Source organism: Helicoverpa armigera, chromosome 4 (assembly GCF_030705265.1).
Source record: "Helicoverpa armigera isolate CAAS_96S chromosome 4, ASM3070526v1, whole genome shotgun sequence".
Classification (NCBI taxonomy): Eukaryota; Metazoa; Arthropoda; class Insecta; order Lepidoptera; family Noctuidae; genus Helicoverpa; species Helicoverpa armigera.
The window spans coordinates 13,145,728-13,160,759 of NC_087123.1; the positions used below are offsets into that span (position 1 = coordinate 13,145,728).

At 44.4% G+C, this 15,032-nt stretch overlaps 2 protein-coding genes and 1 long non-coding RNA gene across 3 annotated transcripts; 1 reads left to right on the plus strand and 2 right to left on the minus strand.

The window, feature by feature from the left end:
• Positions 1 to 325: 325 nt before the first annotated feature.
• Positions 326 to 3,925, minus strand: LOC135116792 (uncharacterized). The gene is made up of 2 exons (XR_010276403.1): positions 1,258 to 3,925; positions 326 to 1,003 (listed from the first exon to the last, which is right to left on the minus strand). It is a non-coding gene; the product is annotated as an uncharacterized LOC135116792 (long non-coding RNA).
• A 649-nt stretch (positions 3,926 to 4,574) lies between these two features.
• On the plus strand, positions 4,575 to 15,028 carry LOC135116794 (endoplasmin). Its single transcript, XM_064034362.1, has 13 exons — positions 4,575 to 4,780; positions 5,046 to 5,141; positions 11,234 to 11,394; positions 11,463 to 11,717; positions 11,783 to 11,979; positions 12,061 to 12,232; positions 12,591 to 12,769; positions 12,849 to 13,032; positions 13,109 to 13,275; positions 13,576 to 13,744; positions 13,910 to 14,066; positions 14,145 to 14,347; positions 14,571 to 15,028. The coding sequence occupies exons 1-13, from the start codon at positions 4,735 to 4,737 to the stop codon at positions 14,913 to 14,915; spliced, it is 2,331 nt and encodes a 776-aa protein (XP_063890432.1). The 5' UTR covers positions 4,575 to 4,734; the 3' UTR covers positions 14,916 to 15,028.
• LOC135116796 (uncharacterized) lies at positions 7,834 to 9,782 on the minus strand. The gene is made up of 3 exons (XM_064034364.1): positions 9,560 to 9,782; positions 9,224 to 9,371; positions 7,834 to 9,145 (listed from the first exon to the last, which is right to left on the minus strand). Exons 1-3 carry the CDS (start codon positions 9,756 to 9,758, stop codon positions 9,019 to 9,021), a joined length of 474 nt encoding a protein of 157 aa, XP_063890434.1. The 5' UTR covers positions 9,759 to 9,782; the 3' UTR covers positions 7,834 to 9,018.
• Positions 15,029 to 15,032: the final 4 nt, after the last annotated feature.

Sequence of the window (15,032 nt, forward strand, 5' to 3'; positions counted from 1 at the left end):
AGTCGAATCTTATCCTTCTAGATGATTTTATCACTAGTAGTATGGGTGATGGTAAGCAGGTCGATGTCGTTTACACTGATTACAGTAAGTGTTTTGACAGAATAGATCATTCCACCCTTGTACTCAAATTAGAGTCAATAGGGATTAGGGGAGACCTATTACGTTGGTTTACATCTTATATTTCCAACAGATCTCAGGCAGTAGTTATACAAAATTACCTATCTAGCTGGGTAACAGTGCCTAGCGGTGTCCCTCAGGGTTCCCTTTTAGGTCCATTACTTTTTGTGATCTCTGGAAGCCGTGGTGGCCTAGTGGGCAAATCAAATCAAATCAAATACCTTTATTTTCAGGCTGCATTGGCCCATAGATATATACCTTAATTACTAACATACATATTATATTATACAAAATTAAATAAATGCAAAGAACCAACCTCTCGAGTATGAGGGCGCGGGTTCGATTCCAGGTCAGGCAAGTACCAATGCAACTTTTCTAAGTTTGTATGTACTTTCTAAGTATATCTTAGACACCAATAACTGTTTCGGATGGCACTTAAACTGGCGTTAAACTGTAGGTCCCGGCTGTCATTGAAAATCCTTGGCAGGCGTTACGGGTCAGAAGCCAGTAAATCTGACACCAGTCTAACCAAGGGGTATCGGGTTGCCCGGGTAGCTGGGTTGAGGAGGTTAGCTAGGCAGTCGCTTCTTGTAAAAGCACTGGTACTCAGCTGAATCCGGTTAGACTGGAAGCCGACCCCAACATAGTTGGGAAAAGGCTTGGAGGATGATGACTTTTTGTGATCTTTGTAAGGGTTGCTTTGTTTTGCAGATGACATGAAAATATAAGCATCTATTTCATCACAAGCAGATATTCAAGCAAGCATAAGTCAGATTTGAACCCCTCAAAATGCTCTGTGGTCACTTACTCTAGGAGTAACCGTGTCCCTCTGAGTAGGTATAGATTGAAAGGTCAAACACTAGTGAAATCTAGTAAAATACGGGACCTTGTGTATGACCCAAAGCTTCTCTTTGACGAACACATTGACAGCATAGTGAAGAAAGCTTCGCAAGCTCTTGGGTTTGTGATGCGAGTCTCCTCTAGCTTCAAGGAAGCTAAGACCTTAAAGATTTTATACTGCTCGTTTATTCGAAGTTTATTGGAATATGGGTAAACGTTTTCATCCTTCTCTGTGATTCAATAATGAATTAATAAATCATTTTGTCTGCGATGATGAATTATTATGATTGAAGAGCAGACTGTCTGCTCTTCGATCATAATGCAATCGTCTGCTGCAGACCATAGATAGAGAGACCAAATGAGAAATCAATGGCAAACCAATGAAATGTCAATAAGATTGGTCTTATATTTGTAAAACGTAGTGATTATATACTCTCTGATATTTGTAGCAGCTAAGGTTAAAACGGCTATTGCGATTCAATTGTTACATTATTAACTTAACAGAATCAAGTCCCTGGGGCCCGATTCTGCTAAGCTAATAATGTCAAAAATAAACGCCTACGGTGTCGCATGCAGTAATTAGTTCCAAATATGTTTTATTTTTTTCTCACTAGGTGAGTTACATGAACTTCGAAAGTCGATTTTTTGGTATAGTAGGTAACTTCGGACATCCGACGTCATACGTATATGTTAGTATTGCAATGTCACAAGTGTCATGGTTTAAATAGGGATACCTATTATTAATTACACATCAAAATGAATAATAAAATAAACTTGTTTGAATACAAAAAGAATAAAAACTTATCAAAAAAACTTACTGCCGAGCAAATTAACTAGAACCTATGTAGAAGTTACTGTCATCCAAATATCTGAGAAGCATGAATAGGTACTAGAGCCTTGCAGGCTCATAAGTCATAGTTCCATGGTTCTTATCAGGGAGCAGAACATAGGCAGCAGGGGCCAACATAGGGGTAGGCGGGACAATAACAGCCGAGATGTTCAAATGACAGCAATATATTTTGCCTTCTGAAACTTTAAAGAACCAACTTGTAATGACATGATGTTTCTGTTTACCCACACTCGAACCAACCGCAAACATTTGACTTCCCAATTTCATTATATTTTTGTCATCATTCACATAGCAGTTGTATGAAGGCTCTGAAAACAACTCTTTATAACAACCCTATTGACAGTTATGTCCCCTGCACATAGGCCATGGGAGCTTGCCAGCTTGGCATAATAAGCACAATATTATAATGTAGTCATCATGTTGTTTTTCAAAAAGACTCCTTTATAAAACACCTACCAAACATTTTACTCTATGTAACCAAAAAAACAGTTCACAACAACTCAGGATAATTACTACTATGCTGTTCTGCATTGTCAATCTGACATTAAAGATGATGACTTCGTCAATTCCTGTAATATTTTGTTTTATTACTAGACTGATATCTTCTTATATATAAAAATGAATTGCTGTTCATTAGTCTCACTAAAACTCGAGAATGGCTGGACCGATTTGGCTTTTTTTGGTGTTAAAATGTTTGTAGAGTTCCAGGGAAGGTTTAAACGATACGAAGTTTGCGGGATCAGCTAGTCAAATATAAGAATGTCTTCATGAACATTGTTATACTTTTGTCAGAACAGCTTGTTCCAACATATTTGAGGAAAAACATTGAGCATTTGAGTTTCAGCAAGTGGCATAATAGATATTATCTTGTACACTTTTTATGGTCACCTGGAAAGAACAATGAAATACAAAATCTGAACAAAATGCAAGAAACTGAGTTTACCCTCCCCCCAAGGTGTTCTCTGATGTAACAAGATTACATCCATTTGGCACATTTGCACTTTATTCCACTTATCTTTTAGAGTAACAATCAAATTTTAATATCGCAATAAGCCGGCACACTGGCTTCTTTCTTATTTACAGTAGTAACAAGTCTAAAAGCATTCTGGCCTACTTTTAATTTCTGTAATAAGTCCACTTTCGACGAGTGGCATCGTGAAGCGGTCGAACACAAGGCCGCTGCACACGTACACAGGTCGAGCGAGCGCGGCGGACAGGCGGCGAGCCAGCGCCGTCGCAGCGCCGTCCGCGCCCACCAGCGTGGTGGCCAGCGCCGCGCGGCCCGCTCCCGGCATGCCCAGCGCCACCTCGCTCAGCTCCGGCGCGCCGCCGCTGCCGACCCAGAGCAGCAGGGCTCCATCGACGCGCAACGCTACAGCTTTGCACAACAGGTCACCGCTCCATATTTCAAACTGATGCACACTCCATGCACTTGGTTTATAAGTAATGTCTTTCCGTGAACTTGTAACTTGAGGTTTCCCGGTCTCCATTTATGAGAAATGATTGTACCTTGTGTCTTGCAGCAGTTGCAGCATTCAATAAATGAGTATTAAAATTGCAACCGCAATTTTACAAAATATGGGTCGATCTGCATCTATAAAAATAAAATTACTCTGTGAGTGATCTGCATTTCTTTCTGTTAGTAGTGTAATCATTACAATGACAAAAATATGTCATTGTCAATTTTTGTTGTCATTGTCATTTTGATAGTCAAATTTTTTTATTTTTTTTTGCCCATAGGGCAGGCTGAAGTCTTTCGACCATACTGCCTAGTTTTGATAGTCAACTTCATTATTTATTTTTCACGGCAGGCTTATATTTCGCTCAATCTATTACTATACTCTATGATTTCGCCTAAAGTTTAACTTATCCAATCAATACGCGTGCAATACGCCGAGCCGCGCCGCGCGCGCGTGGCATAATGCCGCCCATGCCGCCAGCCTTTTGGGTACATTACCATTGAGGATCGATGCCCTCTACCAGTTTTAAGTTACTTTTTTATGTAAATATAGAATTAGTTTACATTAAAATAATGTACAGTTTATTTTTAATAATACCTAATCACTAAAAAAGTAAAATATTCCGTTAGTGAGCCTTTACTTAGGTACCAGGTTAAAAAAAAAACATTGCTCCGAGCCCTTTGAGCCTAAGAAATTCCTTTGAACCTAAGAAATTCTGATTTCTGGACAAATTGTTTTCAAAATCTTTTGAGACATTCGGATAATCTGACAGACTTCTTTTCTCTTTTTCCCATATATATCGATGCTTTTTCCGTATATTCCGTATATTCGATTTTTATTTCCAATTTTTTAAATTGTTGATTACAAGTACGTTTCGTTACACGACCTCAAAACTAAATTGCAGTCACGTATTAAGATCAGCACCATCTAGGCATCAGATAGGAAAATAAAAAAATAAAATTTCTCATTTAAAACATAGGGAATAAAATTTAAAAGGATTCTTTCTCCATCACTGGATACTACAAGGTTCCAGCCATTGACTTATAAATAATTCCGATCTCAAAATGGTTCCAGCAGCAGCTTAATCTCTCTGTTTGAGAATCTGTGAAATCTGTCACTTTGAAATAAAATTGAATTGATGTTGTGCTGCAGTATTTTAGCCAATGAAAAAACGACATTTGGTTTTCGTTATCTACTATTTGCTGGTATAATGTCGTGTGTACTTTCTATTCGTCCATAAGTCGGTTAAGGTATGAACTACCAATAATAATCAAATAACCAATACGAGGCCGAAAACTTAATCCAAATCCATAGCTCATTTTAGTTTATGCCTGGCAAAGCGAACGGGCGGCGTTTAAAGTGAACGTGGACCGCAAGGTTCTGGTTTAGTTTAAATGTATTTCTGTCTTTGAACAAAATATTCCAACGAGCAGTTAACAACGTACTGTAAGCTTTCTGAAACTCACGATGAAGTATTTTCTTTTGTTGGGATGCGGCGTCCTGTTCCTCGCAGGTAAGTTGTCTACGTAGCGCTTTTTTATTATTTTTAAATATGCGTTTTGTTTATTGAAGTCAATATTTTTCACAATTTATGAAAGAAATTTGTTATTGCTACTGTTCAAAAATATGTCAAAATATTTATCGTTGTGTTAGTTTTTGTACTTCCGGAGGTACTGCATTTTATTTCTTAAGTTGCGGCCACTAGAAATTTCTGTAGGTGCGCCGGTTTGCTAATGAATGTTAGTCAGTTTGTTGTTATGTTATAATAAATGTTTCAGGATGTTCGCGGGCACAGGAGGGCGTCGGTGTGGGCTCGGTGGAGGAGGTGACGGTGGACGCAGACCTGGGCGCGTCGCGTGAGGCTTCCCGCACTGGTGAGCTCGAGCTTGTTGCCTCGCCGGCCATTTATTGTCATGAACACTGAATGCTTACGATACAGAGATATTGTTGCATACTGTACAGCATACCTACTTAGTTTCAGTACTCAGTATACCTACTTAACATTGATTTAGCAAGTTGATGATAACTTAGTAGTACCTATACAGTTAAATTCATTTGTTTCTACTTTGAAGGGAAATTACGAACATGGTCATACTAAGTTGACATCATACAAGCACTCTGTAGAAAATAATCTTGTGTATGCATTTATCTTAATGGTGATAAGTACATAAAAAACAGAAATAATTAGAATGCATACATATGTTATAATTATGTTTCTTAAATAATAAGTCAACAGTTATTGTATGAGTCAATCAGATACCTACTCCCAAGGGAGTTAGAATTCAGATTATTTAATAAATTATTTTGCTATAAGTAACATGTCACTGTAATCAACAGGTCATTTTATGCAAAGTCACTGCATCCGACTTAGTTATAAAGAACTAGCTTCATCCCGTGGGTTAATATGGTATACCTAAGCTATATTAATGCCAAAATTTCATCCACTAGTTTTTGCATGAAAGAGGATCAAACATCCATCCAATGAAATGAACTTTCACATTTATTAATTATGTAGGATTTTATGTGAAAACCAAACTGTATTGTTTTATTTCATAATTAAATAACCCATTTTCTTCCTGCCCTGTTCCCAATTTTATTTGGGGTTGCAGAAAATGTCTTCCGCTTCTATTCTTCACTGTCACGTCATACTGACACTTACACCCTTCTTATTCATGTCACCTTTCAGGTAATCCATCCATCTTAGCACACATTTTGCTGCATGCATGTCATTCTGCCTCATTACATGCCCATACTCAACTTAATTAGATTAATTTAATACCTGACGCAGGGCTAACAGTTCATCATCATCTGTCTAGCCTTTTACAACTATGATGGCGTCGGTTTAGAGTTCTGTCTAATTGGATGCTGCTTAGAATCAGTGTTTTACATGGAACGACTGCCTACCTCAACTCCACAACCCAGTTACCCAGGCAAACCAATACCCATTACTAAGGTTACTGGTTGTCAGACTCTGGCTTCTGACCCATTAAAACCACCAAAGATGTACTAATGACAGCCATGACCTTCAAGTTTATCGTGCCTTCGGAAACACTGAAGAATTCGTCACAACAAGATTGTCACCTATCCTTGGACTGACCGCGTTGCTTAGTCTTATAATCGAACAATCCATGTGGGTTTTTACTTAGCTACAAGTTCGTCTTGTTGATCAATTTTTATTTTAGTGATAATAAATCAGAAGGATTATTTTTTCCATACTTGTTTATCTTAATCTTTATACTGTAACCTGACTGATAAGCTCAGTCGAGTTGATTATAATTTAATTTCATAAAATTTTTAACAACAGTTGATTTGATTGAGAAAATTGTCTGTCATATAGGAGGAAGTAGATATTTGATAATAGATACAAATGATATAGATAAAATTAGAAAAAAATACATAAACGTTTATGTATCCTGATTTCTGATTTTTAGAAGATATAGTGCTTGCCCGCAACAGAAAAAAGTCTACTGAGCTGCATCCAGTTTCTGTATCATAACCATACATAAGTAGTTTGCACTGATAGCCAGTTTAAGCCAGCCAGAGCGATATTCATTCCTAATTACCTTATGCTACGTTCACACGCGCGCGTTCAACTCTACATTTAACGAGCACATTCACGTTCACGAGCGTGTGCACGGTACGCCCGAGCCCGTGAACGCTCCCGTGAACGTGAATGCCGCGAATCGGGCAAGTGTCGGTTTTTTGGCAAAGGTCAAAGGATGAATGTGCGGGCGCCCGGCGACTGTTTAGGCTCGGGCAGTCAGTCTCTCCTGCGCTTTCGCGACCAGTAGATCTTCATTCAACGTTGCTAAGAAAGTCGCTACGATCGGAGATTACTACATGGCGGAATGGTCAACGTCGTTCATCATTTTGCTTCTTTTTCCAATAAAAATAATTTAAGTCAAAGGAAATGGCAGCAACAACACCGAGATCCTCGCTGCTCGCCATATAGCACTGACTGACACGACGGCGTGCGTGTGAACAGCTTGAATTTCCGCCGGCATGCCGCGCAGCCCGCCAGGCAGCCCGCCGGGCTGCACGGCGCGCGTGTGACCGTAGCATTACAGTTATAATATTTTTACATGATTAAAAGTTGAGTTTTCTGTTGTAAACGGTTGTGAAGCTGCCTACTAACGTTCGTAACAGTGTCGCTCGCAAACGCATGTGCATCGACGAGCTCTTGTGTTCTTCTCTCGGTGCTGCCGGCATCGAGTGTCGCGGCAAGACCTACCGCATCATTTGTGAAGTTGACCAACATAGGAACTAAAGTTTGAAAGTTTTCTCAATACTACAAGATGAGATCACATTGGTTGGTTAAAAAGAGGTTCGCATTAAAAAATATATAAATCCTAAATAACTTTATACATATAATAAACTAGCCGTTTTCCCGCGATTTCACACACGTCCCGTGAGAACTACTGCCCCTACTGAGATAAAATATAGCCTTTATGTTACCAGTACTGATTTGCTAAATTCAATGTACATAAAGCGGGCGACAACCGCGCTACATAGAGAACCGAGAGAAAAATCCGTTAGAAAGTGCTCTTGGTCTTTACCCACCCAAAACAAAAATGTGAAAGACTGCCAAGTTCGATAATATGGGAATGCTTCGCCTATAAAAGAAGTGAGATCTGAATAAGTACCAAGTTCCATACACATACCTCAGTTAAAAATAGTTACTTTTTAATGATGTTACTTGGCAAGTTTTCATACACCTTGTTATAAACCTACTAAACGCAATGAATCAAGTATTTAATTTTCTATTAAAACTTGCCAAGTAATCATCATTAAAAAGTAACTATTTTTAACTGAGGTATGTGTATGGAACTTGGTACTTATTCAGATCTCACTTCTTTTATAGGCGAAGCATTCCCATATTATCGAACTTGGCAGTCTTTCACATTTTTGTTTTGGGTGGGATTTCATTTATTTTTGTAAGGCTGTTTATTTTATTTTTTTCTTATGATTAAGTTAGTTAAGTAAATGTCTCATTTATACTATCTTTCAGATTTTTAAATATGCACTATGCTTCTTACAAAGAAATGAACTAGATTAACTAAATGGACTAGATTTACCAACTGACTGACATGACATGTTATCATATATTATGTTCGTGGATCAAAGTTACACATTCGTTATTTTCGAAAGTGACTCACACTTGGCCGTTTTCAGATTTTTACTTTGACTAAATACAAACCTTTGTAACGAATTTCAGATCGGTACGACCATTCGAAGATATATTATATAAATATAGATAAATTTAGTTCGTTTTAGTTCCTTAGGGGTATAAATTTACACTGGGTATTTTACACCTTCATTATTTTGAAACCGACTCACACTTGGCCATTTTCAGATTTTTTCCTTTACCTTGACATAAAGACCTACCTCCATGCCAAATTTCAAGTCAATACGACCATTGGAAGTGGTCTAGGTTTTTGATGAGTGAGTCAGTGAATCAGTCAGTGAGTGTATAGTAAAAATAGCGATTTTCTGACGTCAATATCTCAAGACCTACAATAGGTATATTAATGAAATTTTGTATTTTAGATAAGTGAGGGGGTCTCAACAGATACTAGAAATTTGATATGCGTAAATAAAATAGATTTTGAGTTACAGGGGGGTCGAATTTGGCCCGAAATGGTTCGTGTAATATAACCCACGGCCGGTGTGTCGCTTTTTTTGCTCGAACTTGGCGGACACACTGCCGTGTGTCTAGATTTTGTTGTAATCATCCCCTGATATATACCTACACTAGCGTTGCTTGAGCTTGTCGTCCGCGGCCAGCACGCACAGGCGCGCCTTCAGCCACGCCGAGTCGCGGATGTGGTGGCTCAGCCGCGCGTCCGGCCGCGCCGCGCCCGCCGCGTGCCAGCCCACCCTGCGCCACACGCTCACTTATCCGCACGAATGTCACATCGCTTGCATGCATAAACAAAATGCAACAAAGCAGACTAACACTTGCGAGCTGGTCACCGGAGCGGGGTACTTGTCGCGTGGCCCGCGCCCGAACATGTCGTGAATGCGCGAGAGCGCGCGCCGCTCGCGCTCGGCGTCGCCCGCGCCCGCCTGCTCGCGCACGTAGAACTTGCCCGTCACCGTGGCGGCTGCACACACCAATACTACTTACACTAACTACTTACTTGGACGGACAGATAGGGCAAAACCATAAGGTTTCCTAGTTTACCACGGTAAAAAGGCACGCCAACGCCACGTTGGAGTTAAATTTTAGAGTAGTGTCAAAAATTTGGTGCCTATTTATAATTTTTCCACGGGTAGGAATACACCGACTTACGTAGCCCGAGGGGCTTCACGAGCGACACGTAGGAGCGCCCCTGCTCGCGCTGCGACGCAAAGCGCAACTTGAAAGAACGCGCGTGCAGCGAGCGGCCCTCAGCGGCCGTGTCGCCCGGCGCGGAGCCCGGCGCGGGGCCCGACGCGGGGCCCGCGCCCTCCGCGGCTGTAGCGCCCTCGGCAGAACGCGAACTGTCCATGTTTTCTGTAGCCTTCGCTCGTGGTGCTTTCTAACGGAACTGCTTTGATTGAGTAGATATATCGATATGTCGAGTTGCTAGGGGTATTAGCAATGATACTTACTTTATTTTATCGTTACCATGTCGACAAACAGACATCGCAGTGCTTATATTCATAAATAGGTTTCCTTTTCATTTATTAAAAAACGTGTTTTGCTAAATAAATGTCCATGTTTTGTACGTAACAAATAACAACGAAAAGACAGAGGTTCAAATGCTTTTTATTTCAAATAGGCCTTTGCAGGCTAACGACACACTAGTAGTGCACGGTTCCAAAAAGATATCATGGAGAAGACTCCGTGCATATAGTTTTTTGCCGGCAAGAGCCGGCATAAACTATTACTATGGACACTATTTTAAAGAAGTAATCTCAGGAAGTAATATGTTCTTTTACATAACTTAAGGCGAGGAATTGGTCAACAATAATTCCATAACCGGCACGCGCATCTAAGGCGCCAAAAGGGGTCGGAGCGTCTGAGCGGGGCGAGGATAACAATACGCGCGCTAGCTTATAACTAAAAGTCGTAAGCGACAAAATGGTTTTGTAATTTTATTATTTAGAAATGATAATTTGATAAAAATTCCTTCTACAATTTTAAAGAGTATGTATATACTCAACTACTAAAAAAGTTAAGAGGCTTAAATCGGTCCCGTATGCCCATAATATGTGAATCTCTTTTTAAAAAGAGGTATGTTTGATATATTTTTCTCTGTTATAAAAGTTACCTAATCATGTTTCTACTTCTAACAAAATAAGGTTTATATCATGAACTTTCAGGTAACCAAGTTGTATTTTGATCCGTTTTGTATTTACTGAGAAAAATTGAAATTCTTGACGCCAAAAATTCCAATTCGTCCTCTTAATAGTTCATCGACAAGCATCGCGCACCCACCCCGGCCGTCGCGAATACTTATAGTATACTAGCTTCTGCCAGCGGTTTCACCCGCATCCCGTGGGAACTACTTCCCGTACCGAGATTAAATGGACTATCTAACACCGAAAGAATTGTTCAAATCGGACCAGTAGTTCCTGAGATTAGCGCGTTCAAACAAACAAACTCTTCAGCTTTATAATATTAGTATAGATTATTACTTATTTTAAAATCAAAACTAATACTAATTGAGCGCGTCGCTAACACTTAGTAACAACTACACAGATCAATCGGTTAGCATTGCTGGACGCGGTCGGTCCGTGGATTGGTGACCATTGTGTCGTGACGAGCTCCTCCGTGGTTCGGCAGGCCCGTTCAATTTGTGGTTGTGGAGTTTCGTAATCGGCACTCGTTACGGGTAATCAAAACCCAGAAAGATGACAGCCAGTTTTGCTGAGGGGTAACGCGTTACCCGTGATTCTATCTGTCATTTTCACTCGTAGTCGTTACATGTAAAACAGCATTAGTACCACCAAATGTAGAGAATGAAATGGATTTTGTCAGATGCGGAAGCTGTGCTGCGAGAGGAGGAGGCCATTTCTCCGGACGGACTAAGTGTGGCGCAGATGCGAGAGATGAAAGAGCACGCGCAGAACTACACCTTCCAGACAGAAGTGAACCGCATGATGAAACTCATCATCAACTCCCTGTACAGGAACAAAGAGGTAACGGATCGCGGGCGGCGCCGGCCGGCTCCCACTGGCCGGCGCCGCTCACCGCTGCGTGCTTGCAGATATTCCTGCGGGAGCTCATCTCCAACGGGTCGGACGCGCTCGACAAGATCCGGCTGCTGTCGCTGACGGACCGCGACGTGCTGGACGCCAACTCCGACCTCAGCATCCGCATCAAGGCCGAGCCCGAGAAGCGCCTGCTGCACATCATCGACTCCGGCATCGGCATGTCGCGCCACGAGCTCATCAACAACCTCGGCACCATCGCCAAGTCCGGCACTGCCGAGTTCCTCTCCAAGATGCAGGACGCGGAGAAGGTACGCTCGCGCCCCGACCGCCTCGTGCACGCGCCCGAGCCCACCTAACGTTCGTCTGTTTGCAGAGCGGCGCTCAGGAGATGAACGACATGATCGGCCAGTTCGGCGTGGGCTTCTACTCTGCATTCCTGGTGGCCGACAAGGTGACCGTGGTGTCCAAGAACAACGCCGACAAGCAGCACGTGTGGGAGTCGGACGCCAGCTCGTTCAGCGTGGCCGAGGACCCGCGCGGCGACACCCTCAAGCGCGGCACGCACATCACGTGAGTAGCGCCCGCCTGTCCCTCGCGCTGTCCGCGCCCGCCCCGCCCGCTCCGCCCGCTCTCACGTCGCGCTGTCCGCAGGCTGCACGTGAAGGAGGAGGCGGCCGACTACCTGCAGCCCGACACCATCCGCAACCTCGTCAAGAAGTACTCGCAGTTCATCAACTTCCCCATCTACCTGTGGGCGTCGCGCACCGAGACCGTGGAGGAGACCGACGCCGACGACAAGCCCGACGCCGATGACGATGCGCAGGTCACTTGTCCTCTCACTAACACATACTTTAAATCTCGTTTGCAACGAGCCGTTTTCCCGCGGTTTCACCTGCGTTCCGGAGGAACATCATTTTGTCTATAACAGGACATAATGTAGCCTATGTTACTCGGAGATAGTATAGCTTTCCAACAATAATGGAATTTTTCAAATCGGTTCAGTAGTTTCAGCCAAGGGTTTAAATAAACAAACAAAATAAAATATTTATCTTTATTACTTTTGTAAGTAAGTAAGAAGTATACATGTGTAGATAGTATATGCGTGATAAATGTAGATTCAGAATAGATGGATACATTTATTTGAATACAGTGAGCACCACTTTGAAATATTCTGAGGGCAGGTCGAGGATGCTGCAGAAGACAAACCCGAAACCAAGAAGACCGAGAAGACCGTGTGGGACTGGGAGCTGATGAACGACAACAAGCCAATCTGGACGCGCAAGCCCAGCGAGGTCAACGACGACGAGTACACTTCGTTCTACAAGAGCCTCACCAAGGACTCGTCGCCGCAGCTGGCCAAGTACGTGTCTCCGTCTGCGGCACTAGCAGCCGGCAGCCGGCGCTAGGTCCGCTGACGCTCCGCTGACTCGTGTGTGCAGGGCGCACTTCGTGGCGGAGGGCGAGGTGACGTTCCGCGCGCTGCTGTTCGTGCCGCGCGTGCAGCCCGCCGACTCCTTCAACCGCTACGGCACCAAGACCGACCACATCAAGCTCTACGTGCGCCGCGTCTTCATCACCGACGAGTTCAACGACCTCATGCCCAACTACCTCGCCTTCATCCAGGTGAGTGGCGAGCGACGCCGCCCCCGCCCCGCCCCCGCCCCGCCCCCGCAGCCCGCTCACCGGCCTCTGTCCACAGGGCATCGTGGACAGCGACGACCTGCCGCTCAACGTGTCGCGCGAGACGCTGCAGCAGCACAAGCTCATCAAGATCATCAAGAAGAAGCTCGTGCGGAAGGTGCTCGACATGCTCAAGAAGATCCCTGACGACGAGTACGACGCCTTCTGGAAGGAGTACTCCACCAAGTTAGTAGCTAACTGTGTTACACGCACCGCCTGTTTGCTACCGTTTCAAACTAAAACATTGAATTGAATTTCGAACGGTAAAAGCTTTAACGTCTAGAAACGACCCACGAAGTGATAAGTACTGCTGGCAAGATAGCACGAAATTAACATAACCTAGCATACTATAATACGTACTCGGGAGCGGGTTATACATTAATAGAACATACCTATAAAACTCTTCATCATGAATCCTTGGTCTCGTAAAAGCGCATAGAAACCCTTGCATTAGTTTTGGAGTCGATAATAGTGGTGGTGTTGCAGCGTGAAGCTGGGCGTGATCGAGGACCCCAGCAACCGCTCGCGCCTCGCCAAGCTGCTGCGCTTCCACTCCTCGCGCGGCGACGGCATGACGTTCCTGGCCGACTACGTGGCCCGCATGAAGCCCGGCCAGAACCACATCTACTACATCGCCGGCTCCAGCCGCGCTGAGGTACCCTCGTCTGTTGTTCCTTCACACCCTAACTTCAATATTTTTGGCTTACGGATTAATTATATTCCTTATTTTAAAAAAATGGTTTAAAGACAAGGTTCTTTGTATATTTAATAGCTGGACTGATACCCAGGATAGTCGCAATAAGCGTAAGTGTGTGTGCAGGTGGAGAAGTCTCCGTTCGCGGAGAGGCTGGTGAAGCGCGGCTACGAGGTGCTCTACCTCACCGAGGCCGTGGACGAGTACTGCCTGTCCTCGCTGCCCGAGTACGACGGCAAGAAGTTCCAGAACATCGCTAAGGAGATCTTCGACCTGGAAGAGAGTGAGTGATCTTTCCGTCCGGTACGTCATCGGAGACGGGCGAGCGGCACGGCGGCACTGACGCGGGTTGTGTCCGCAGACGAGGCGCAGAAGGAGCGGCTGGAGGCGTACAAGGCGCAGTTCGAGCCGCTGACCAGCTGGCTGGGCAACGCGCTGGGCACGTGGGTGACGCGCTGCGTGGTGTCGCGGCGCCTGCAGCGCTCGCCCGCCGCGCTGGCCGCCACGGCCTTCGGCTGGACCGGCAACATGGAGCGGCTCGCGCTCTCCAACGCACATCAGAAGGTTATTTTGCTTGTTTTTCAGCGATTCGTTACTCCCAGTATATATTATTACTTATTCCGATTCCATAATAGGGCGTACCCTAGTATCACGACGAGACGGCAGTTCGGTCGCGAAGTAGATTTTGGCTTCTAGTAGATCGGCCGACCGAACGGCCGACTCGACCCGGCTCGAACGCCGATCGAATCGCGTATCGCTACCGTACGCTGACGGAGGTCGGTTGCAGGCGGACGACGCGCAGCGCAAGCACCACCTGACGCAGAAGAAGATGCTGGAGATCAACCCGCGCCACCCGCTCATCGTGGAGCTGCTGCGCCGCGTGCAGGACGCGCCCGACGAGCCCGACACGCTCCGCGCCGCGCACACGCTGTACCGCACCGCCGCCATCCGCTCCGGCTACCTGCTGCAGGAGGGGCAGGCCGGCGACTTCGCCGACGACGTGGAGGCCATGCTGGCGCGCGCGCTGGGCCTGCCGCCCGACGCCGCGCCCGAGGACGACGACGAGCCCGACGTGCCCGACGCAGAGGCCGACGCCGACGACGTGCCGGCCGACGACCACGACGAGCTGTGAGCCTGTCGCTGTGTCGACGTGTGTGACGATGATGTAACTTTTTATACTTGGTATGCTTCGTGTGAGAATGTGAATTTAAACTTAAATGTAATGTAAATAAATTATATTTATTATGTG

Coding starts and splice junctions, on each gene's coding strand:
- LOC135116794 (XM_064034362.1), top strand. CDS start 4,735: ATGAAGTATTTTCTTTTGTTGGGATGCGGCGTCCTGTTCCTCGCAG. Junction 5,142..11,233: donor GCGTGAGGCTTCCCGCACTG/GTGAGCTCGAGC, acceptor GGATTTTGTCAG/ATGCGGAAGCTGTGCTGCGA. Junction 13,033..13,108: donor ACTACCTCGCCTTCATCCAG/GTGAGTGGCGAG, acceptor CTCTGTCCACAG/GGCATCGTGGACAGCGACGA.
- LOC135116796 (XM_064034364.1), bottom strand. CDS start 9,758: ATGGACAGTTCGCGTTCTGCCGAGGGCGCTACAGCCGCGGAGGGCGCG. Junction 9,372..9,559: donor CGTGAAGCCCCTCGGGCTAC/GTAAGTCGGTGT, acceptor TGGTGTGTGCAG/CCGCCACGGTGACGGGCAAG. Junction 9,146..9,223: donor CCGGTGACCAGCTCGCAAGT/GTTAGTCTGCTT, acceptor CGTGTGGCGCAG/GGTGGGCTGGCACGCGGCGG.